The sequence below is a fragment of the Bubalus kerabau genome, chromosome 1 (genome assembly GCF_029407905.1).
Source record: "Bubalus kerabau isolate K-KA32 ecotype Philippines breed swamp buffalo chromosome 1, PCC_UOA_SB_1v2, whole genome shotgun sequence".
NCBI lineage: Eukaryota > Metazoa > Chordata > Mammalia > Artiodactyla > Bovidae > Bubalus > Bubalus kerabau.
The window spans coordinates 13,885,468-13,910,750 of record NC_073624.1 but is presented as its reverse complement, the minus strand read 5'-3'; the positions used below and the strand labels follow the sequence as shown (position 1 = coordinate 13,910,750).

Here is a 25,283-nt window from a genome sequence, read left to right as displayed (position 1 = left end):
CTTTGCAAAACTTGTTAAAGACAATCACCAGAAACCACCAGTAACAATTTCATAATTATAGATAAATTTTATTCCTAAATAGAAGATGAAAAAATTGAACCCAGCAGTTTATTCAAAGAATAATGAATAAAAGACTAAGCAAAGTTTATTTCAAGAAGGTAAGGATGGGTTGAACATTAGAAAATCTGTTGATTCTTGTGTTACGACTTCCCTGGTAGCTCAGACAGCAAAGAGTCTGTGCCTACAATGCAGGAGATCCAGATTTGATCCCTGGGTTGAGAAGAGCCCCTGGAGAAGGAAATGGCAACCCTCTCCAGTATTCTTGCCAGGAAAAGTCCCAGGACAGAGAAGCCTGGAGGCTACAGCCCATGGGGTCGCAAAGAGTCAGACAGGACTGAGTGACTAAGCACATTCATACCTGTGTTGAAAAAAATTTGAAAACTGTGGGAATTGTGAATTAAGTTTCATCTGGGGCAAAATGAGGACTGCAGCCCAGGAGACATTCTTTTTGGATGGCTCTGAGAAACTGCCTCAAGGAGGCAAGAGGAGGAATAGGGATATATAGGAGTTTTGCAACAAAGGGCAGGTAATCATTTGGGAACACCAAAAGATTACTGTTAATGAAAGAAACCAGATATGGCAAGTTAAGGAATTTAGCACTTTTCTTTGTATGGGAAGATGCAAGAGTCTGGACGCACTGAAATCATTCCTTTGATCTGTACCTCAGCTTTCTGGGGCCAGTATCCTGTATTTTCACATCCTGAGTTCCCTCAGGGCTCATCAGCTCGCCATCCACGATGACTGCAATTGTTGGTGACTGCGACATCCTTTGTTAACTGATGTGGCAGGACATATTCCATTTCTCCTAGTGTAGTTCATTATATTCATGAGTCAGAATAAAAAAGGAGCACAGTGATAGAGCTCAATAGACAGTTGATAAATTTAATATCTTTCCCAATTAAATGCTTATAGTAAATAAGGAACAGAAAAATGATGTGTGTGTGCTCAGTCATGTCTGACTCTTTATGACTCTCTGGACTATAGCCGGTCCGCCTCTCTGTCCGTGGGATTTTTCAGGCAAGACTACTGGAATGGGTTGCCATTTTCTCCCCAGGGGATCTTTCCCACCCAGGGATCAAACCCACATCTTTTGTGTCTTCTGCATTAGCAGGGAGATTCTTTACCCCTAAGCCATCGGGGAAGTCCTTAAAGATTATAGTGTTCTAGGAAATGGCAACTCACTCCAGCGTTCTTGTCTGGGGAATCCCAGGGATGGGGGAGCCTGGTTGGCTGCTGTCTATGGGGTCGCTAAGAGTCGGACACAACTGAGCGGCTTCACTTTCACTTTTCACTTTCATGCATTGGAGAAGGAAATGGCAACCCACTCCAGTATTCTTGCCTGGAGAATCCCAGGGACAGAGGAGCCTAGTGGGCTGCCGTCTATGGGGTCACACAAAGTCGGACATGACTGAAGCGACTTAGCAGCAGCAGCAGCAGCACCAACTAGGAGCAAATGTTTGTCATCCTGAGTTAAAGACTGAGTGCCCTTTTTCTTGTCCTGTGTTGATATTTTGGCCAATGCAAGAGCAAGAGTGAAAACTGCATTATTTATAGGTGATATGATTGTTAAAATAGAAATTTCAGAGACATCAGTTGATAAGCTATTAAAACAATAAGACATTTTCAGTGGGGTAGTACATAAGATAAATACATACAGCATTCCATAGCTTGTATGTACATTACACACATTTACATTTGAAATATCCATTGTGATTGATATTTAAGTCATTTTCAAGTTCTTACTATTCCAAAAAATGTAGCAATAAACATTCTTGTACAGACCATTTCTGTACATTTATTCATTTACCTCCTTGAAATTAGCTCCTGGAAATGGAATTGTTCAATAAAATATTATGGAAATTTCATATTGCCAAACTATGGGGCAGGGATCTTTACTTAACCTTTTTTTTCCCTCACTTTATTTTTTGTCAAATGGCTAACCAGTTGCCCCAGTATTACTTACTAAATAATCCATTCTTTCCTCACCACTTTGTAATAGATTTACTATACATATTGGATTGAAGGATATCTGTATATCCTATATTTCATAGTAAGTGAAAAAAATCAGATTCTAAATCTGTAGGTATTCTTGGAAATAAAAATAAATTCTTTATTCTTACAAATAAAATTTGCAATCTGTGAAGTTATATAAAAGCTCAATCTGTGGAGTTATATAAAAGCTCAGAAGTATATTTTTTTAAGGTTTTTTTTTTTTTTTTATGTGGACCATTTTTAAAGTCTTTGCTGAATTGTTACAATAGTGCTTCCGCTGTTTACATTTTAGTTTTTTGGAGGAGGGATTTGTAGGATCTTAGCTCCCTGACAAAGGCTAAGCATTGGAAGGTGAACCCTTAACCACTTGACTGCCAAGGAAGTCCCTCAGAAGGACCTTAAATTGTTTCCTTTTTGTTTCCTATGGGCAGATAGTACTTCTTTGCCTAGAAAATCCTTCCCCTCTTGTAGCTCATTTTACCTAGGTAACTTCAATAGGAGGGCATCCTATTTAAGTCTTAGCTTAAATTTCTTGGTGGGTGTGGGGTAGGGGGGTTCGACACAGGGGGTAGGCAAACACCCTGTCCTAGGTAAGCATTTTTTCAAAGAATCCTGTACTTGCCATACTACCTACAAACCATCCTGCATGTTCTTACTTATCTAAATTACACCTTATTGTTTCTCTGGACCCCAAGCTCTATGAGGGCTGCACACGGGTCAGTCTTATTCATTTTGGAGCCTGGCACAGTGCCTGGCAAATAACCGTCATTAACTGAGCACTTCAGTTCAGTTCAGTTCAGTTCAGTCGCTCAGTCGTGTCCGACTCTTTGCGACCCCACGAATTGCAGCATGCCAGGCCTCCCTGTCCATCACCAACTCCCAGAGTTCACTCAGACTCATGTCCATCAAGTCAGTGATGCCATCCAGCCATCTCATCCTCTGTCGTCCCCTTCTCCTCCTGCCCCCAATCCCTCCCAGCATCAGAGTCTTTTCCAATGAGTTAGCTCTTCGCATGAGGTGGCCAAAGTACTGGAGTTTTAGCTTTAGCATCATTCCCTCCAAAGAAATCCCAGGGCTGATCTCCTTCAGAGTGGACTGGTTGGATCTTCTTTCAGTCCAAGGGACTCTCAAGAGTCTTCTCCAACACCACAGTTCAAAAAGCATCAATTCTTCGGCACTCAGCCTTCTTCACAGTCCAACTCTCACATCCATACATGACCACAGGAAAAATCATAGCCTTGACTAGATGGACCTTTGTTGGCAAAGTAATGTCTCTGCTTTTGAATATGCTATCTAGGTTGGTCATAACTTTCCTTCCAAGGAGTAAGCGTCTTTTAATTTCATGGCTGCAATCACCATCTGTAGTGATTTTGGAGCCCAGGAAAATAAAGTCTGACACTGTTTCCACTGTTTCCCCATCTATTTCCCATGAGTCGCTTCAGTCGTGTCCGACTCTGTGCGACTCCATAGACGGCAGCCCACCAGACTCCCCCGTCCCTGGGATTCTCCAGGCAAGAACACTGGAGTGGGTTGCCATTTCCTTCTCCAATGCAGGAAAGTGAAAAGTGAAAGTGAAGTCGCTCAGTCATGTCCGACGCTCAGCGACCCCATGGACTGCAGCCTTCCAGGCTCCTCCACCCATGGGATTTTCCAGGCAAGAGTACTGGAGTGGGGTGCCAGTGCCTTCTCCGGAAAGCTTGTCCTGCGGGCTATTAATTCTCAGGCCTGTCTACCTCTTGGTCACTACGCGGTGATCAATAAATATAAGAGGAAGAATAGCCAGCGAGGTTCTTTCAGAGTGGACGTTACACTGCAACTGCAGGCCTGGAGCTGTGCTTGGACTGAAAACCCTTTAAAAAGCCCAGGACCACTCAGACCCTGGCAGGCTCCGCCCACCCCGCGCCGAGACCGGAAGGGAGCGTCAGGGGCGGGGCGGGCTTCCGGGGACGGGGCGGAGCCGGCGTTGGTTGGCCGGCTGCAGCCGGAAGTCGGGAGGTTTGGGGTCCTAAGACGCCGGCCTGTGACAGGGGAGAAGGAGGCCTGCGAGAAGCTTGCCTCTCCGTCCCTTGGCTCCCGGGGACCCTCGGAAAAATCCAGTGCCCCGACCCTGCGGCCGGCCCCTTCCCCTAGGCTCTCTCCGTTCGATTTCGCCACCGCTATGTGGGAAGCGAATCCGGTGAGTAGCCGGGTGGGATGGGGCGGACCGATGGGCGGGGTTGACGGGAGAGGGCGGGCGGAGTTCCCGGGAACTGCGCCCCCCACACCCCGCACCCCTCCGGGCCCCTCCGGGCCCCTCCGGCCGGCTGTTGAGTCACGAGAACGCTGAGGCCCCGGGTTCGGCGGCTGCGGCAGCGCCTTGCGAACAGTGGAGAAGGCTTGGTGGGTCTCCAGCGCCGGGCAGGCTGTCTGTCCCGTCCCAGTGATTGATTTGGACTCGCTGTGGTTTCTCTGCCCCACATCCCTCCACACTGTCGTTTTAGACTGCGTTTTGCTGTCTGGCTGGCGTTTCCTGGGCCTCGAACTTGTGAGTCTTCATTAGGCTCAGATGTACTTGCCAGCCCTCCACCTCACCCCTATCCAAAGCGAAGGGGCTTTCCCCCCCGGACTCTCCCATGAATGGGCCTAAGGGGAACCGCCGGGGCGCCTTTCCCCTTTTTGATGGACAGCCTGCGAAAACTGGGATGGGCGGGGTGGAGGGGCGAACGTGTGTTCTTAGATTTTTTTTTTTATCTCCCCCGGGTGGACAGAAGTGGTGACCTGGAGCGTTTCCGCTGCAAGTCTTTCTCCCTCCGGTATTCGCATTGTGTCTACATATATTTTTATTTTGTTTTTGTACCTTCATTTAATATGCAGCTTTAAAAGAGAGGAGTCCGTTTGCCAGGAGTATTTCTATAGTCTCCTGTTAAGAGGCGAAGTCGCCTGGTAACACAATTAGACGCTGTTTACACCTTTGAGTTAACTGGAAAATGGCAGAATCATGTATCAGCGAATTGTTGGCCAAAGTATGTGCAGCTGCCCCGTCTACTGAGAGAAATTCCTGAAATCTACTTTAATAACCCCATTTACATATTTGCAGTAACTCCTTTTCTGTCATCAGTTCTACATCTTCCCCGTCCCTGGAATATATTTCCAGGTAAATAAGAGAGTTACCAGTAAATTCCCATCTGTTTTTCCCCAGTAGAGACTAGTCTGTTGGTCTGGATTTTTTCGCTGCATGTTGTGGTTCCATCCCAGACCTTCATGTAATGATGGTCATCATTTAAGACCTTTTTTTTTTTTTTTTGGCTCAGACATAGAATCCTCTAATGTAAGGCCACGTCAGAGGAAAGTAGTTGCTGGGTTTTGATTTTAGCAAAAATAATTGCAGATTGTGAGAATGTATTCTGCTTATATATTCACTTTCGCTGTCATCAGTCAGTTTCATATATTATTATTACGTGTGTGTGTATATTCAGTTTTTATTGGCTGTTCTCTTCCTGGTTTCTCCATAACACATCTTGACTCATCTAAGTACATGTCTTGCTCAAAGTCACATGTCTTAAATCCTTCATTATGTTGTAAGCTCCACAGGGGCAGAGATTTTTGTCTGTTTTGTTTCCTGTGGCATCCAAAGACTAGGGAAAGAGAGCCTGGCATATATGCCCGTTGAATTCACAAAGGCCATTGTATCAACACTGGGAAGACTCCTTTGCTCCATTTTTTTTTTCTCCTTCTCCATCACGTACATATCAGAATTCACTATTGGGTCACTGGTATGTTTGTGAGGGTTATAGAGGCGCTAGTGAATATCTCCTGTATTTAGTTTGTTATGGCATTATCTTACTTCTTTGGAAGGAATGCTTGGTTTTCTCTGAAATCACCATAGCGATTTTGCTTGATTTCAGTAGAGCAGACTGACTTTTGTTAATTGTGATGAACTTTGCATCTACAAACCCACATTCTTCTCTGACCCTTGTCTTGCCACTCTAATATGTCTTAATGGTCCTGTGTTTTCTTACTGCTACTGTTTTTTCTTCCTCTGAGCATATGAATACTATCAAGAAGGACAGTTTGTGAAGTGAAAGTTGCTCAGTCATGTCCAACTCTTTGCGACCCCATGGACTACATAGTCCATGGAATTCTCCAGGCCAGAATACTGGAGTTGGGTAGCTTTTCCCTTCTCCAGGAGATCTGCCCAACCCAGGGATTGAACCCAGGTCTATTCTGTGTAAATACAGTCAGCATCCTGCATTTGGGTTTCCTCTGGCAATTTGTTAGTTTCTTTTAATAGAAGAAGCATCTGGATTGTCTGTCCAGCTGTGCTCCTGGAGTAAAAATTAATTTTAATGTTTCTCTAAACCAAACACAATTGGGAAGATGAAAAAAAAAAAAAGCATCCTAAAGATAAATACAGATGACTCTGTGTTACCCACCAGTGTAAATTACTGTTTACCATTTCTTTCCATTGAACGGTATAATAAATTCTGCTTTGTGGAGGAAGGCATAGTGAACTGCTTTAATTGAAGATGTCTGCTAATTTCTCCCTGTATTGTTTTGGTAGTATCCATGACTCGGATATGCCACCTGTAATCTGCAAATATATCTCCTCGGGCAAATACACCTCCTGTGTGATACTGTATTCTACTTGCAAGTTTTGGGGAGAGAACTGCACTGACCCTGGCTGTGGTGATACTAGAAGCAGCCACCCCCTTCCACCTGGAAAGTCCCCCAGACATGTTTGGAGTGTGGAAAATCACCATGAACTTGCGGCATTTCCTTGGGTGGGGGGAAACTCCACACAAGAAAACCAAGGAGCTATAAATAAACTTTATCTCAGCACACAGTTTTATTTTCCTTTTTCAAGACAGTCATGAGGTTGGTGGTGATTCCGTTCAAGTCTTTTACCAGCCAGGCACCAACCGAGGCAGACCCGGTTGACAGGCGGCAGGCTCTCAGTTCCAGTGGGGGTTCCTGGCAGTTCTCCACCCACTGGGGGAGGCAGCCCTTGGCCAGTGTCCCCCACTTTAGGAAAATGGCAAGATCTGCAGAAAGGACTTGGAAGGAGTGCCATCACTGCCTGACTCTGCATACCCTGACCTTGCCCTGCCTTTTGCTCTCTCTGCCATTGTCTTACCCCTCTTTGCTGAAAATAGATTAAGTGTCAACATGACATGGGAGGGAGTTCCAGCTTCTCTCTAATGACAGAAAGTGAAACGTGACAAACGTCTCTTAAGATAACAAGTCATCTCTTGCAGTAACAGGGTCTTAGTTCATAAAGAGTGATAAACTCTTGTGAAATTCCTTTTCCCTTGTTAGCTCAGACGGTGAGAACAGTCTAGTGACATAGCAGAGGGGGGAGGAAATGACTTTGCCAAGATCAAGCAGGTGGGGAAGCCACGGAACTCTTAGCACCCATGTCCTCGCTGCCTCCATCCTGCCGCTTGGCGGGAGCCGTGATGATGTTTGTAAGTCAGTGCAGCGCTCCACCTGCCAAGCCTCCTTTTCCTCTGTTGTTTTATCATCACAGCTGCTTCCAGACTTCTCTCCTTTCTCTGTCCAGCATCTTGAGAGAATAGTCTTACACTTTTTGTCATTCTTACTCAAACCTCAGCTCCGCCAGCCCTGCCTCTGCCCCAGCACCTGGCTTGCTGGGAGGTCACCAAGAACTTACGAATCACCATGTACAACGGCCACCTGCACACCTGGCCCTCTTCTGTCTTTCTGCAGCATTAATGCCACTGGAAGTATTTCTCACAACCTCCTCTCTCTTTTTTTGGAATTTTCTGGGACTGTACTTCTTTGGAATTCTTTTCCTTCCTGTGATTTGTCCTTGAATCCTGATCTTGGCTTAGCTGCACGGCCTTCTTCTGTCCTGAAACGTTCCACCTTCCCCTTGTTCTTGTCTCGGTGCATCTTTCTGAACTCCCAGGCTTCAGGTATCACTCTGATGGCCATGCCTGCCCAATGTATGCCATTAGTCCTGACCCCCTCTCTGAACTGGGTGATGGACAGAGCTACCAGTTGTCTGTCCAAGAGTTCACAGGTAGTATGTCTAAACCCAGCTCCCTGAGCTGTCAAGTCATGATTTCACCCCATCAACAAACACAAGATAAACACCTGCTTACTCCAGACACTAGGAAGGGACCAGCGGCAAACCTAGACTGGGTCAGAGCCTGTCCTCAAGGGCTGGAGGTATAGTTGGAATGGGGCCAGTGTTGCCAGAGGGTGTTTGGGGGACTGGGTAGGTTTAGTGAAGTAACTTACAGCTTGAGCTATGTGTCCGAGTCACAAGATGTGGTGTCATGGAAAGGACAGAGGAAGCAAAATAGCTGAAGCCCTCGAAAGCAAGAGAGAATGACCCGTACAGCTTCAATGGAGGAGTGACATGGAAGAAGAGCATGGCTGGTGGGTCAAGTCTAGGTGAGGACATCGCGAGAGAATGAGTGTGGAGGGCTGTAGGGGGCGGCAGCTGACATCTGTGGCTGTGTGTGTGTGGAGTAGGCGGTGTCTTTCATAGAGGGTACTTTGCATAGTACCCTTGGGCTGGAGAGGGGATGGAGGTAGGGTGGGTTCCTCGCAGGGAAAGTTTAAACAGTGTAGTGTCTATGCAGACATGTTCTCAAGATAGCATCCACTCGGGGTTTGGTAACTGACAGGTGCTTCCAGACTTCTCTCCTTTCTCTGTCCAGCATCTTGAGAGAATGGTCTTAATCTTTTTGTCTTTCTTACTCAAACTTCAGCTCCCCCAGCCCCTCCTCTGCCCCAGCACCTGACTTGCTGGGAGGTCACTGAGAACTTTGGCATTGTCTTGGCATTCTCTATAATTGTTCTGGCAATGGGTTTAGCTGAGCTTAGAGAGGCGTGTGATGTGTGCGGTGTTTGGTGGCTGGGGGCAACACTGACTAGTTTACGGGGTCCTCCAGTACTTCTGTGAGGTGGGGCGGGGGGTGTAAATTACTGTCCTTTTGCTTAATGATGAGACAAAGGCTCAACCTTGGGTGCATTTTCTGAATAAGGACAGCCCAGTTTTCAACACAGAGCTTTCTGGCCCCAGAACAAGTGCTTTTCCCATTCCAATTTGGAATGTAGGATTCAGAGTGAGTAGAAAAGACCCTGTGGGTAGGGCTGCAGGGAACCAGAGGTAAAGGAAGGGCTCCTGAACTGCAGAAAATCTTTGTGATGACATCTCTGGGGATTCAGGACCTTTCTAGTGATGCCGCCCACTAGCAGGAAAGACAATGCAGCCCTCCTGGAATTGGCATGGTGGGCACTGCACAGGGCTTAGGGGTGAGTCTGGTGTCAGGGCAGAACAGGCGGGGACAAAGCTGGGGGTTCATGTTCATGGTTGAGGCCTGAAGGGATGGCGTGGGGTGGTTCACCGAGGGAGCCCCCCCCGGCCTGGTGCTCATGCAGGGTGTTGAGGCCTTTGGCACGTGCAGCTTCCCCTCCCAGAGGAGACTTGCTTTGGAAATAAGGTCTGAGGTCGCTCACTCATTTATTTAGCACTTACTATAAGCCAGTGAGTTCTCAGGCCCAGAGTTCATGGTGGTGAGCAACCCAGCAGGCCTGGCCCTTGTGGGTTTGCGGTCTGTGCAGTGAGGCAGACATTACACCGATAACTGCACCGTAGCGTTCAACTCCAACCATAGTAGGAGCTCTGAAAGAAAAAGCACAGTGGAATGTGTAACAGGAGGAGCTAGTGCTGGACTTGGAGATCCATCCGGTCAGGCCATCCAGTGAGAGCTCCTTCTGCAGAGATTTGAGGGACTGAGCAAGGGTTAGCCAGGTACAGTCATCATGGAAGGGGAGGAGGGCTGTTCAGACAGCAGAAATGCCCCGAGCAAAGGCCCCGAGGCAGGAAGGAGCTTGAGAGAGAAGCCATCTGTGGCTGGAACGCCAGGAACCAGGAGTCGGGCCGGTAGGTAGTTAGGAACAGGCCACGTGTGGATTTGTGGCACCTGTTTAGGATTTGATCTTTACCCTCGGAGGAGGGGTTTTACAAAGATCATTCTGGCTGCTGTGGGGAAAATGAGTTCTGTGTTAGAGAGTATGCGAGGCAGAGTGATGGGCTGCCAAAGGTCTCCACATCCTGGTCACCAGAAAGTGTGACTCTTGTCAGGTCACAGAGAAAAGGGAGTTAAGATTGCCGGTCAGCTGACTAATAATGGGGAGTGTATCTTGAACTGTACAGGTGTACCCAGTGTCGTCATCACTGGGGTCCTTAAGAGCAGAAGATGGAGATAAGAGTGAGTCAGAGGGAGCGTGAGGCTGGAGGAAGAATCACAGATGTGCATCATTGCTGACTGGAGATGGACTTAAGGGAGCCGTAAAGCAAGCAGTGCGATCGGCTTTTAGAAGCTGGAAAAGCCGAGGAAATTGAGCCCCCCAGCAGCCTCCAGGTGGGAACCAAGCCCACCTTAATTTTAGCCTGTGAGTCCCCCATCAGACCGCAACAGACCTGTGAGATGAGAAAGTGTGTTCTTTTAAGCCACTGAGCTGGTGGTGGTTTGTTCTGGCAGCGACTAGAACTTGCACAGATGGACATCTGAAGGACCGTGGGGAGGCACTTAGGGAGCTGTAGTGTGTGGTCCAGGGTTGAGGAGAGCAGGGTGGGACAACCCAGGTCAACCCAGTCACCAAATTGATACACTTATAATATCAGATAACTGTAGGATTCAACCAGCCAGGATGTTTGGAAGATGGGAGCAAGTGGATTCTTGGACTGCTTCAGTTTCTGGAAAGTATCTGTTCCTGTTCTCTTGTAACACCGGTTGTGTTCTTTATATAATCACGATACTAAGGTCAGTCTTCCTCTCCAATGAGTCAGGAAAACCATCAGATTCTTGGAAAAAATCAGAGCCTAGCAATTGAGCCATTTCCAGCATAGTTTGGTGACTTTGTGAAATCTGGTATTGTATTCTCAGCATTAAAATTTGGGGTAAAAAAGGATTAGGAATGTTTTGGCCTTGTACTAGTAGGTTGCCGTTATTCACGATGCTGACTGTGTTTGAGCATCACTTCCGTAGGCCTCTGGAAATCAAGCATGACCATAGGCTTAATCCGTATCATGAAGAAATGTTTTTAATCTCATCCCTCCCTTCAGCAACTCTTGTCAGCACTTTTGTCCTTGGCAGCCGGTAAATCAGGTGGGAAGAGGAATCTTACAGACACTGCCATTTCTTCCTTCAGCATCTGAAAGCACGTGCTCTGAGGTGGCAGGATTTGCTGGTACTTGGTTTTCACTGTTTCCTTCCACACCCAGTTACAATTGGGAGGCGCATCGCTGCCTTCTGAGTGTCCCAGATGTTTAAGCATCATTTAGGAACCCAGCAGCACATTTCCTTGCTGTTTGTATAGCTTGAGCTCTTTTAGTTGTGAATGGATCGCACCTTTTCCAGCCCACGTCACAGCCCACAAAAGTATCATTGCCTGAATGAAAGCCAACTTCCCTTGTACCATGAGTTCCCATCAGTAAACAGAACAGAAGGCTGTTGAGTTCTCCTACCCTGTTACATACTGCATGTGCTACAAGAATGGATTTGTATTTTCTCTCTAGTAGTCTGTTCAATTTTAAAACTAAATACATGTTGAAACACTCAAGTGATAACAATCGCTCTGCTGTATCATGTGCCATTGATAAGATGTGACTTCCAACAGAGTAATTTAATAAAGAAATTTTGTCAGGAGCTTGTTTTTTTTTGGTTACAGCAGTTAAATTGGGCATTAAATTTGGATTGACAGGTTCTCAGCAATAGCAAGACTTTTGCCCATTTTAGCTGGGTAATGCCTGTTTAGCGTAGGTTCCTCTGTATCCTTATCAACAAAGGAGATTGATTTGGGCTCTGTTTGAAAATTGTGTGGAAGTTTATTTGTTTTTACACCATTATATTTGCTGAACACCAGCTTATATGAACTGATTAACACAGACCGAACATAGGCGTTATGGTAAGAAAATAAAGATTTTTTGTGAAAATCACTATTAAGCTTATATTTCAACTTTGCAAACTGCATATGAACAAATGTCTTCCTTTACTTGTTTTTCTGAAAATGCCTTTGAACTACTTCCTAATTCTTAAGGACCATGTTTTAAAGATGCTAAGGAAGACAAAAAGGGACTAGGACCGAGCACCAGGAACCTGTGAAGTGATAGCATGAATAGATGTAAAGATGCAAACGGTTGAGGATCATGGCCAGAAATCTGAGATGATTTGGAGAGTGTGATTTAATGAAAACTGAGAAAAAAGTAATTTAGATTAATGGGTAAAATGTTACTGAGACGTTAAATAAGATAAGGTCTGATAGAAGTGCACAGGACTGAGGACAGCTCATTGGAGGTCCTGGCAAGTGCCTTTGTGCGTGCGTGTGTCCGTCTGTGACAGTGGTAGGAGATACTGGGCCAGAAGCTGGAAAACCCGAGTTAGAGTAGGTGTTCGCGTGCCTGGAAAGGGAACCAATAAGCACAGTGTGTAGACACACAGTTACAATTAGTAAGCCTCCACAGGAGATGAGGCGGAATCCCCAGAGCACTCAACCGAAAAGAAGATTGAAAAAAAAAAGATGAAAAGGGAACAAAGAACAGGGGACAAGTAAAAAGCAAATAGCAAGATGATAAACCTAACCAATCAATAATAATAAGTAATACTCCAGACATCCCAGTTAGAAGGCAGATTGCCAGATTGGATTAAAAAGCAAAACCCAGCTGTAAATTGTCTACAGGAAACACACATGGAAAATGAAGACAAGTAGGATAAAACTAAATGGAAAGAGATACACAGTGCTAACTCTAGTTGAGAGAAAGAGTGGTATTAATATTATAGTAGGTTTCAGTGATAACGGTATTATTAGTTATAAAGAATGCCATATCCTAATGATAAAGAAGTCAGTTCATCAGAAACAACTTTAAACATTTATACACCCAATAACAGAGTATCAAGATACATGAAACAAAACTAATAAAACTGTTAAGGAGAAATAGACAAATCCCATTTTAGTTGGAGATTTTAATACTCCTGTCTCAATAATTGATGGGATAAGTAGTTAGGAATGAGCAAGGGTATAGAAGACTTGAACAACATTATCAACATCAGCTTCAGCTGATCAATATTTATAGACCATTAATTATATCCAACAACTGCTGAATACACGTTTCTTTTTTAACTACACAGAGAATATTTAGCAATATAGATCATATATCTGGGCCATGAAAGGAGTCTAAATACATTTAAAAGAATTGGGGTCATAGGTATGCTGTCTGAGTGAAATGGAATTAAATTAGAATTCAGTAAACAAAAGATCTGTAAAAATCCTCAAGTATTGGTAAGTAAATAGTAACCTTACAAAACTCATTGATTAAAGAAATAAGGGAAAATAGAACATGAAAACCTATCAAATTTGTGGTATGCTGCTAAGCAGTACTCGGAGGGAAATTTATAGTTATAGATGCTTATATATATAAAAAAAAAAGTCACAAATCAATGACCACAGCTTCCTCCTCAAGAAATGAGAAAAAGAAGAGCAAATTAAACTAAAGCAGGAACAAAGATAAAGTTTAGAGTGAAAATCACAAAAATGAAACAACAGAGAAAATGAAACCAGAAGAAAAAATAGAAAAAGGGAATACAAATGACCAATATTGAGAATGAGAGAGATGGTATCACTACATATTCTACAAATGTGAAAGGATAGTAAGGGGATTGTTATGAACAACTGAATGTCAGTTAGTGTGATGACTGAGATAAAATTGACATGTTCTCTCTAAGACACAAATTACCAAAGCACCCTCAAGAAATAAATCACACAAATAGCCCAGTATTTACTAAAGAATTTAAATTTGTAGAAAAAACTTACCCACAAAGAAAACTGCAAGCACAGTTGCTTGCCAGTGATTTTTATAAACATTTAAGGAAGAAATAATACCAATTTTGCACAGACTTTCAGAAAATTGAAGTTAAGGTAATACTTCACCACTCATTCTATGAAACTGTCACCATGCCAATACCAAAACCAAAGACGCTATAAGACAACTACAGATCAACATCCCTAATGAATGTAGACACGAACATTCTAAAGAAAATTTTAACAAATCAGACCTAAGAATACCTAAGGTCAACGCATCATTACCAAACGGTGTTTATCCCCCAAATTCAAGGTTTGTTTAATATTTGAATAGCAATCACTATGTGTTAATCACTCAGTCATGTCTGACTCTTTGTGACCCCATGGACTGTGGCCCACCATGCCCTTCTGTGCCTGGGATTCTTCAGGCAGAATATTGGAGTGGGTAGCCATTCTCTTCAGGGGATCTTCCTGACCTGGGATCAGACCCAGGTCTCCTGCATTGCAGGCAGATTCTTTACCATCTGAGCCATTAGGGAAGCCCAGCAATCAGTATAACTCATCTGCAAATACACTAAAATGAAAAACCATATGATTATTTCAATGCATGCAGAAATTGCATTTGACAAAATCCAGTATCTATTCCTGATACAAGTTCTGAGCTGCCTAGGACCAGAAGAAAAGATGCTCAGCCTGAGAAGGGGTGTACAGAGAAGGTTAACTGAACAGGCCTGGGCTGCTTAAACTCTGCACATTCTCAAGAATGTGCAATGACCAATACCTGTTTTCATGACTGTCCTTTGCTGAACTCCAAGAACTGAACTCTTGGAATTGGTTATCTAATGAGTGTAATTGCATGGTCGCGATCTTCAGCCATGCTGTATTAGTGTCCAGATAGTTTATACTAGCAGTGTGATTCATGGTGAGTTCTAACCTTCTGGAGGTCTGGAACTTTGGCAGCTGAGGTGGGTCACCCACACAGGTGCTATATGCTTGCATGACCAATACCCAGTAGAACCCCTGGACACCTAGGCTCAGGTGAATGTCCTTGGTGGGCAGCACTCTGTTGCCCACATAGTTTCTGGGAGAATTAAGTGTCCTGTGTGACTCCAGTGGGAAGGGACACTTGAAAGCTTGAACATGGTTCCTCTGGACTTTACCCCATCCAATTTCCCTGTGGTGTTTATTTCACTCTGTGTACTTTTACTGTAATAAACTATAGCTATGAATCGACCAACTCAGTCCTGTGAATTCTTCTCTCATGAGCCTCAGGTTGACCTTGGGGACCCCTGACATATGGGACATCTATGAAATACCTGTATCTAATATTAAACTTAGTAGTCAAAGACTGAATGCTTCCCCACTAAGATCAGGAATGAGGAAGTGATGCCTGTTGTTTATGTACCTTTATCCTGGAAATTATAACCAGTGCAGTAAGACAAGAAAAAGCACAGAAAACAAAAAACAGACATCTGTATGCTAGAAGAAAGAAGGAAAGCTTCTGTCTGTATGACGCCTATATAGAAATGTGATGAAATGTCCAGAAGTTTTCTAGAATTAATAAATGAGTTTACTAAGGTTGCCAAATACAGAAACCATATCCCCAAATCAACATATATCTACATACTAGCAACATTCAATCAGAAATTGAAATTTCAAATGCAGTTCCATTTACAGTAGTATCAAAAATATGACATACCTAGGTATGAATCTTGCAGAAATGATGTGTGGGATCTGTACATTGAAAACTATAAAACATTGAAAACAGTTAAAGAAGATGTAAATAAGTCAAGAGACATACCTCATTCATGGGTTGGAATACTAAATATTGTTGAGATGCCAGTTCCAGGTAGCTCACTCACTATTCAATCCCAGTCAAATATGAATGGACCTAGACTTGCCAAAGCAGTTCTGAGAAAGAAGAACAAATTTGGAGTGCGAACCAGACCACCTGACCTCCTCTTGAGAAACCTGTATACAGGTCAGGAAGCAACAATTAGAACTGGACGTGGAACAACAGACTGGTTCCAAATAGGAAAAGGAGTACATCAAGGCTGTATATTGTCACCCTGCTTGTTTAACTTCTATGCAGAGTACATCATGAGAAACGCTGGGCTGGAAGAAGCACAAGCTGGAATCAAGATTGCCGGGAGAAATCAGTAACTTCAGATATGCAGATGACACCACCCTTGTGGCAGAAAGTGAAGAAGAACTATAAGAGCCTCTTGATGAAAGTGAAAGAGGAGAGTGAAAAAGTTGGCTTAAAGCTCAATATTCAGAGAACTAAGATCATGGCATCTGGTCCCATCACTTCATGGGAAATAGATGGGGAAACAGTGGAAACAGTGTCAGACTTTATTTTGGGGGGGCTCCAAAATCACTGCAGATGGTGATTGCAGCCATGAAATTAAAAGACACTTACTCCTTGGAAGGAAAGTTATGACCAACCTAGATAGCATATTCAAAAGCAGAGAGATTACTTTGCCAACAAAGGTCCGTCTAGTCAAGGCTATGGTTTTTCCAGTGGTCATGTATGGATGTGAGAGTTGGACTGTGAAGAAAGCTGAGCAGTGAAGAATTGATGCTTTTGAACTGTGGTGTTGGAGAAGACTCTTGAGAGTCCCTTGGACAGCAAGGAGATCCAACCAGTCCATCCTAAAGGAAATCAGTCCTGAGTGTTCATTGGAAGGACTGATGCTGAAGCTGAAACTCCAATATTTTGGCAACCTCATGCAAAGAGTTGACTCATTTGAAAAGACCCTGATGCTGGGAAAGATTGAGGGCAGGAGGAGAAGGGGATGACAGAGGATGAGATGGTTGGATGGCATAACCGACACAATGGACATGGGTTTGGGTGGACTCCAGGAGTTGATGATGGACAGGGAGGCTTGGTGTGTTGCGGTTCATGGGGTTGCAAAGAGTTGGACACAGCTGAGCAACTGAACTGAACTGAATGCTACCTGATTAAAAGATTCAGTATGAAACTGTGGACTTCCTAAGTGGCACTAGTGGTAAAGAATCCACCTGCTAATGCAGGAGATGCCAGAGACGTGGGTTCAATCCCTGGATCGGGAAGATCCCCTGGAGGAGGAAATTGCAACCCACTCCAGTATTCTTGCCTGGAAAATTCCATGGATAAAGGAGCCTGGCGGGCTACAGGTCAGAGAGTTGGACACGACTGAGCAAGCAACATGACATGAAACTCCACTCAAAACCATGTATTCAAAATAGAAAAAATGTTTATTAGAATAGAAGGTCTATAAGTAGGCCCACAAACGTGGACAACTGATTTTTTAATAAAAGACTCGGCGGAAAAGGGCGGTTCACTTGGTGTTTTGTTAGAAGAAATGTTTAAGCCCCTGTGCCACTGAGGTTCCCCGCATGCTGATGGATTGGTGTGCAGCCTTGGAGATGTCACATAGGCCCCAGGACCTGCTCTGACCACTCCTGGGTTGGTACAGCCTAGAGCTTGTGCACAGCCTTCCCACTGCCACTCTTGATTCCATGTGGGCTCTTGTTGGCTTTCCCTGGTTCTCTATGTTACTTTTTGACTAGTCTGCCATTCTGCTTATATCAGAGCTTCTCCTTAATTTCATGAAAAGATTGCTTTTTTTTTTTCCAATAATGTTCTTAGGCATGAGGTTCTCTACTCTCTGTTCACGTAAAGCCAGCCCCCTCAGGCAGATACATGGATCTCTACACCCTAAGCAGGGGTGTACCTTTGCTCCAGTAAATAGAACCCCAGTGTCACTGCACCTGGAGCTGGAGATGGGAGCCCATTCTTCCTAGAGTGCCACCTTTCTCTGAGTGGGCACTGGGCGAGAGGGGAGATGACAGCCCTCGGTCGTCTTGACTTACTCCTCCTGCCATGAAAACTTTACCCTGGGAGCAGACTAGGTGGAAGCAGTCAGGGCCCCGTATTCACAGCATGTTGGGTCTGGACAGGAGCTTCCACCAAATGAGTGGGGACTGGGTAGAGGAAAGGAGACGAGTCCTTGGTGTTGTCTGCCCGAAATAGACCTTCTGCACGTGGGGGCAGTCGGCCCCTTCCAGGGTGTCGTAGCCCCAGACTAGCAGCTGGACAGAGAGGAAACCCCTGTCTTCTTGTCTGCAACACAGAGCAGGGGGAGCAGGGCTGATGGAGCAGACCTCAGCTCAAAGGCCAGACCCTCCCTTGCCTGCTCTGAGACTTCGTAGATTTTCTTGAGCAAATACTTTTGCTTTATGCTCTTAGGATAGTTTCCAGAGACTAAATGTTGTTGTTCTTTAAAATAATGTCCACCAGTTAAAATGCAGTTTTGTCATTCCAAAAGTTCCACCCTGTTTCTAAGCTTTTGATACTTAGTTTTGGACCTTCTTCCTATAATAAGGGGGGCTTTCCTGGTGGCTCAGATGGTGAAGAATCTGCCTGCAGTGCAGGAGACCCAGGTTTGATCGTTGGGTTGGGAAGATTTCTTGGAGCAGGAAATGGCAACCCACTCTAGTATTCTTACTTGGATAATCCCATGGACAGAGGAGGCTGCAGTCCATGGGGTTGCAAAGAGTCGGATGCAACTGATCGACTAACAGTTCACGCTTTGACACATATAAGAAACAAGGAGGTTTTCATTACCAAATATTATTTCCTCAAGGTGTTATGTTTATACTAACCAAACAAGTGATACTTACTTTAATCAACTTATCAGAGGGTTTTAGCCATCTGGAATGTCATTTTTCTCTCACAGGCCAGGATTTTGACTTTAAACTTATCTTCCACCTGGCCTTTCAATTTGATGATCCAAACTGATTGCTCCCAGGCCCCATAAATATTCCCTTTGGAAAAGCCAGCATTGTAGACAGGCTCCTCCAGCATACGCATTGCACTTGAAAATTTACAAAACGTTTTTTTCCACTTTACATTAACTTTTTTTTTTTCTCCTCAGCCTGATGTGCAGGAAGTATCATTGTCTGCCAGTTAACCAGAAGATCAAGCAGAGTATGGAATCCTGGCTGATCGAACCCATCTCACTGACATTTATTGACTGCCTCCTCTCTGGTGGACAGCTTGTACACACTCCTTTCATTGCCTATAAATGTATCATAACCTCGATACATTACTTCCGTGGTTACAGTATTTTAAAGGTATTCACTGAAGCTTGACTTACCTCTTTGAGCCTAATTATATACACTAGCCATTCTTTTGGAGGGTGAACTTGTTGAAAACCATACAAGTTAGTCTTATGAACTGAGTCTATAGAAAGAAAGTCATAGCATCTGTGAAGCAAAGCGGTCACATTCACCTTTAGCCCCAGAGGAGAGAAGAGACAGGGGGCTGGCATCTTAGGGAAGAACGGACGCTCCAGAGGCCTCGGATATTTCTAGAATCTTCTTTGAACTGCCAGCTGTGTGATTCTAGACAATGTAATTATCTTTCCTCTATTTCGTTCCCCCCCTCCCCCCCAACATTAATTGGAGGATAATGACTTCTCTTGTGCCTTGGATTGTGGAGGGAAAAATTAGTGTAAATTGACGAGGAATTTTATAAAATCTGAAGCTCCTTAGGGCAGTGGTACCGGCCTGTGGTATGGCCCTCTCTATACAGGGATGATGAGACACGTCTGTCCTGGGCGCCCCTCTGGCCTGTTGACACACACACAGCTGCCTTTGACGGGCCTCCTGGAAAGGACTGTGGTGAACAGGCCCCCTTGTGACCTGGCTCGCGGTGTGGTCCTGGGTTAGTGTGACGCACCGCAGCACACCGGTGGCATGTTTGCTGTGTCCGGGGGGCTTTTCTACTTCCCATCCCTCTTCTCCTCGATGGAACTCATAAGCCAAATATTTATCCGAACTACTTCCTTGAAATTCATCCTTCCCAATTTTTCAAGTTATTTTCGGAAGAAAAACTAAATTTAGGTCACTCTTGCTTTCTGTGTCTCTCACAGTAAAATGGGCAAATGAGGTGAAGAGTAAATAATAAGGAAGAGTAGGCGCTGTGAATAACTTACACAACTGGTCTTAAAATTTAAATCACTGCCTTTATTCCTGGTAAAATATATAAGGTGGAGTGCGGGTGCTGTGTGCTCAGCTGCTAAATCACATCTGACTCTGCGACCTCGCGGACTGTAGCCTGCCAGGCACCTCTGTCCATGGGATTTTCCGGGCAAGAACACTGGAGTGGGTTGCCGTTTCCTCTTCCAGGGGATCTTCCGAACCCAGGGTTCAAGGCCATGTCTCCTGCGTTGGCAGGCGGATTCTTTACCTACTGAGCCACACAGCAGAGCCTAAATCTACAGCTCTTGCTCTGAGGGTGTTCTGGTTTTCATTTCTTAGCAGCCAATCCACTTTAAAACATGAAGGGAAATTCCTGAACATAATTACAAAGCGTTCCTTGGAGAGAGTTTCCAAAAATGAATGAAAAAATAACAAGCCCCATCCCCTGTGCTCAGGTACTGTGCGTGGTACTCTGCAGGACTGGGCGTCATGTCTCCCAGCAGCCAGGGAAGAAGGATCTTCTCATCTCAGGTTTGTGAGAAGAAACCGGGCATAGAAGGTTTCTCAACAAGGGCATAGAAGCTTATCCCAGGTGACACCACTTCTGGATACTTGAAAGAATGAAATTTAAAACAAGTATTTTCCAAATTGCCCAAGTAGTACATATTCTTTGCCAAAAAAAAAAAAAAAAAGAAAAATCAGAGATACAGGAAATTAAAGTTATGACAAATCACCAGTAACCGTTTAACTTTGTGTGTGTGTGTGTATGATGAAACACACACACATACACACACACACACACAAAGTCTGAATGATACACAGTTAAGTGAATAGTGTTGATTAACCGTGGAGAAAGCAGGTGAGAGCCACCAGGAAGGGAAATGATGGTCAAAGAAGTCTTTAGCTTTATCTTGAATGTTCTGCTTTTTTGCAAGGAGAATATATTCATATATTAGCTGTGCAAATTTAGTAATTTAAAAACCCTTAGAGAATGAGGACAGGAAGCTGCGTTCTAGGTAAAGTTGAATCTTCATGACTCACCTCTTTCCCTCTTTTCTGGTGACCTCCTCTTCATCACATTCTCCACCCAAAAGTGTTTAAAACTTTCAAAAATAATAACATGTACATGATATAGACAAGATTGTAAAATCATTGATAAGGAAATATAAGGCAGTGTTCCATTGTGTGGAAGTGCACAGACCCTGGGTCTGCACTGCCTGGGTTTGAACCCTGGCTTCCCTGGTGTGACCTTCTCATTTATAAATGTGGGGTAGTAATAGTACCTATGTTACAGGGCTGTAGTGAGTGTTGCTCGTGCAGTACTGGGGACAGCATCTGGCACCTAGGAAGAGCCCATCCTATAGATCAGTCCTGGGTGTTCACTGGAAGGACTGATGCTGAAGCTGAAACTCCAACACTGGCCACCTGGTGTGAAGAGCTGACTCATTTGAACAGACTGATGCTGGGAAAGATTGAGGGCAGGAGGAGAAGGGGACGACAGAGGATGAGATGGTTGGATGGCATCATTGACTCGATGGACATGAGTTTGGGTGGACTCTGGGAGTTGGTGTTAAAGAGGGAGGCCTGGCGTGCTGCAGTCCATGGGGTCACAAAGAGTCGGACATGACTGAGCGACTGAACTGAAGTGAGCTGAACTGAAGAGTTATATAAGGGTTACTATTATTACTATTATTATCCTAACATTCAGAGAAAAAGCCGTGTTAAATGTATATCCATTTGGACTTTTCTGTGTGTATGCATATACACATGTGCATATATAGACATATACACATTTATGTGGGTAAAGATAGATGTATATTTTTATTAAAATTGGATCATACTGTTTCCATTTATTATAGCCTTTTTGTACTCTCAATACTATATATTACAAACATCTTTCCATCCCATTAAATGAAATATGAAAATTAACTGCTTTTTTTAAAGATATGCCACACAGCTTGCAGGATCTTAGTTCCCTAGCCAGGGATTGAATCGGGCCCTGGCAGTGAAAACTCTTCAGTCTCAGCCGCTGGACCACCAGCGAGTTCCCAAAATACAAATGTTTAAAACAAAAATCAAATGTGTCAGTATTTGGTCGTAACTAGTAGTGGTAGCGTGAATCCTTCAGCCAAATACATGAACAGAGGATAAGACATATTTCTCGGCGCTGAACTGAGAAGCTGGAGTGCTTCTCAGTGCTGATACAGCTTGCTTAAGTGGTGGCAGGGACATCGATGCATCCACCCAAGTGTCTGATTGATTGTCTTATTTGTTAAGCAATGATAGTCAATATTTTTTTTTTAAATAAACACCAAGATTTTTTAAACAGACCATGGACAGTTTAAGTGTAAAATTAAAATTTGTGGTTTACTTCATAATCAATCCCAGACTGAATCGAGGCTTCCCAGGTGGTGCAGTGGTAAAGAACCTGCCTGCCAATGTGGAAGACATGAGAGATTTGGGTTTGACCCCTTGGGAAGATTCCCTGGAGAAGGAAACAGCAACCCACTCCTGGGAAATCTAACAGAGGAGCCTGGCGGGCTCCAGTCCTAGGGTCGCAAAACAGTCAGACATGACTTAGAGACTGAGCACACACACTGAGGCTTTCCTTTTTTTTTTCCCTAAACAGCCCACTCTGGGAACTTCTCTTATAAGCAGTTAATCCCAAACCTCCAAACTGTTTCTCCAGCAGTTGCTGCTAAAAACTGGAACTTTATGTTCCATGTCCGATGTGCAAATGTGATATTCATCATTTTAAATGTTTATCTTCAGAGCCAATATGCGAGACAGTATGCTGCTTGTCAGCATCACAGTGGACATACAGGTCTTTGTGAGAAGAAAAATGATGTGTAGAAACTTCCTGGTGTCCAGTGGCTAAGACTCAGTGTTCCCAATGCAGGGGGCCGATGTTCAATCCTTGGTTAGGGAACGGGATCCCACATGCCACAACCAAGATGTGGTGTGGATGCTAAGTCACTTCAGTCATGTCCGACCCTTGGTGACCCTATGGACCATGGCCTGCTAGGCTCCTCTGTCCATGGGGTTCTCCAGGCAAGAATACTGGAGTGGATTGCCATTTCCTCCTCCAGGGAGTCTTCCCGACCCAGGGATCAAACTTGGCGTTTCTTAAGTCTCATGCATTGGCAGGTGGGTTATTTACCGCTAGCGGCCCCCTGGACCTGCAGCCAAGTAAATACATTAAATAAATAAGTAAAAAAAAAAAAAAAGTGATGTGTAAACAGCGCACTGGTTGCTAAGAAAACGATCTCTTCCTCTCTCTTTCCGGCACTTCAGGAGATGTTTCACAAAGCAGAAGAATTCTTATCCAAGACGACAGACAGCGAGGTGGATGAGATGGACACGTCAGACACACAGTGGGGCTGGTTTTACTTGGCGGAGTGCGGCAAGTGGCACATGTTTCAGGTAGCGCCCCTCTGGGTGGGGCGGCGGGGGTTAAACGCGGAGCATCGTCATGCTCGCGTGAAAAATCAGTAGAAGCTGCACCCGCCAGAAACCAAACCTTAGGGAAGTCAGAGAGCGGAACTAAAAGAAAAGTCAAACTCTTTGGCTCCTCTCCCCTTCCCCAGGTTTTCACAGTGTTTTCTTAGAAGGTACGGCGTATGTTTTCTATGTGTCCAGAGGGTGAGCGTGTCTGCGGGATGAGCGTGTCTGCGGGGTGTGTGGTCTGGGCATGTGTGCGCAAGGCCAGGCCTGGCTTGGTGGACAAATGGTCAGGGAAGAGACCAAGCCTGCATGAAGCGCCTCTGTGCTCCCAGTGTCAAGTCAGAGGGTGTAGATATGTGTTCTCCAGCCTCATAGCAGCCCGAAAGCAGATGCTAACACTCTCTTACAGCCAAAGACTGGGAAACTCAGGAAAGTTAATGTAACTGGTCCCAAGTCACACAGTTAATTAACAGTTAAGCTGAGACGTGAGCCCACACTCAAAAGTTTGTGGTCCTTTTTCTTTTTTCACTTACGAGGCTACTTAAAAGATTTGATTTGAGCCACTTAAGATGTGTCATTTTGGCAATAATCTGAGAATATTGCAATACTTTGGAAAAAGGCCTTATAACCAGTCATTAAAGTTTTTTGTGTGTGTGTGCTGAAAATCCTTAAGCCTTTTGCCCACATGTTGTCTTAGCCGATTCTCCCCATGTGTTGGTAACTAGGACAGGTCAGCAAGTTTCCTCTGTCCCTCCATTCTCTGTCTTGTCCCCCAGTACCTGCCTCTGTGGCCAAGCCGTTTCTGTGAACAGCTGGTAAATGAACTTTCTGGTTTGTCTTAAAGCCGGATACCAACATTCAGTGTTCAGTTAGCAGTGAAGATATCGAAAAAAGCTTCAAAGCAAACCCTTGTGGCTCCATTTCTTTTACCACTTCCAAATTCAGCTACAAGATAGACTTTGCAGGTATGTTTTTTTCCCCTAATAGTTGTGTGTTCTTAGTGTGTTGATATGGTGTAATCTACAGTTCTGCAGATCAGGATTAGTTGATATATTAATATTTGCAAATGGCAAAGTAAACCCTTTTTGTAACACATAAAGATGCCTCTACAAAAATTCAACATTTAAAATCTTTTGGATTTGCCTTTTATAAAGGTGTGTTCATATGCTTATAGATAGTGATGTACATGGAGAGTTTCGTATCTCTTCACTTCATATAATGCTTCTCACCTAAGGAACACAAAACGCCTCTAAGCCATTGTGTTGCTCCTCATCCTTTAAGTCTCTTGAAATAGGTAGGAGCCATCAGGTGATTTCAGGATCAACCAGAGCAGTTACGTGACAAAGTCCTAGGTGGCCGGTTCTAGTTTTAAGACCAAAGTTCAGCCAAATGACCCATCTCTTGGTGTCTTGCCTAGAAAACCACTCTTCAGTGGACATTGCCTTTGGCCACTTTCTGATTTCTGGATCTCTCATTTCCAGCCAGCTAGTCTGGAAATCAGCCCCACTTGGATTTCATCTGTGATGAAATTAATCCCGGATGGACATTCATCTGTGATGAAATCCAAGGGCATGCTTTTAGAGACCCTTTGACAAACCTCTTGCACTCACACTGCCTTCTCCAGTTGCCAGCCTCAACTGTTTACTGCTCAGAGGCAAACAGGACCTGGAGGGAGGGCGGCTTTCTTAACAACAGTGCCTTTGTGCTGCCACACAGCTCTGTCATCCAGGTCAGGTGTTCTTTCCTGGTTCCTGAGAGTGGAGTCCTTATAACAGTGAGCGCTGGCTGTGGTGGGGGGTAGGGGGCTGGTGAAACCCAGGAGATTGCCCTAGAGGAGCCAAGGCCCAGACATGCTGAAGGGGGTTAAATTTTCCACTAAGACATTGATGCAGCCAAGTCTCCAGTGACTGCTGTGCCCCCAGAGTTGTTTGTTTGTTTTTAATCAAGAGTTAGTGCTGACTACTGAGAAGGCAATGGCACCCCACTCCAGTACTCTTGCCTGG

General features: G+C 44.6%; 1 protein-coding gene across 4 annotated transcripts in view; it reads left to right on the top strand.

Moving 5' to 3' along the window:
- The first annotated feature begins 4,000 nt into the window (after positions 1–4,000).
- PARP11 (poly(ADP-ribose) polymerase family member 11) overlaps positions 4,001–25,283 on the top strand; it is a 33,447-nt gene continuing 12,164 nt past the window's right edge. Inside the window, exons 1-4 of one of the 4 annotated variants that reach the window (XM_055568720.1) lie at positions 4,001–4,228; positions 18,789–18,987; positions 23,131–23,259; positions 24,125–24,245. In XM_055568720.1, coding sequence (XP_055424695.1) covers positions 18,793–18,987; positions 23,131–23,259; positions 24,125–24,245 — 445 coding nt within the window. In that variant the 5' untranslated portion in view covers positions 4,001–4,228; positions 18,789–18,792. Of the gene's footprint in view, positions 4,229–18,788; positions 19,267–23,126; positions 23,260–24,124; positions 24,246–25,283 lie in introns of those variants that run through there. The other 3 variants (XM_055568730.1, XM_055568738.1, XM_055568749.1) reach the window with 3 other exon arrangements.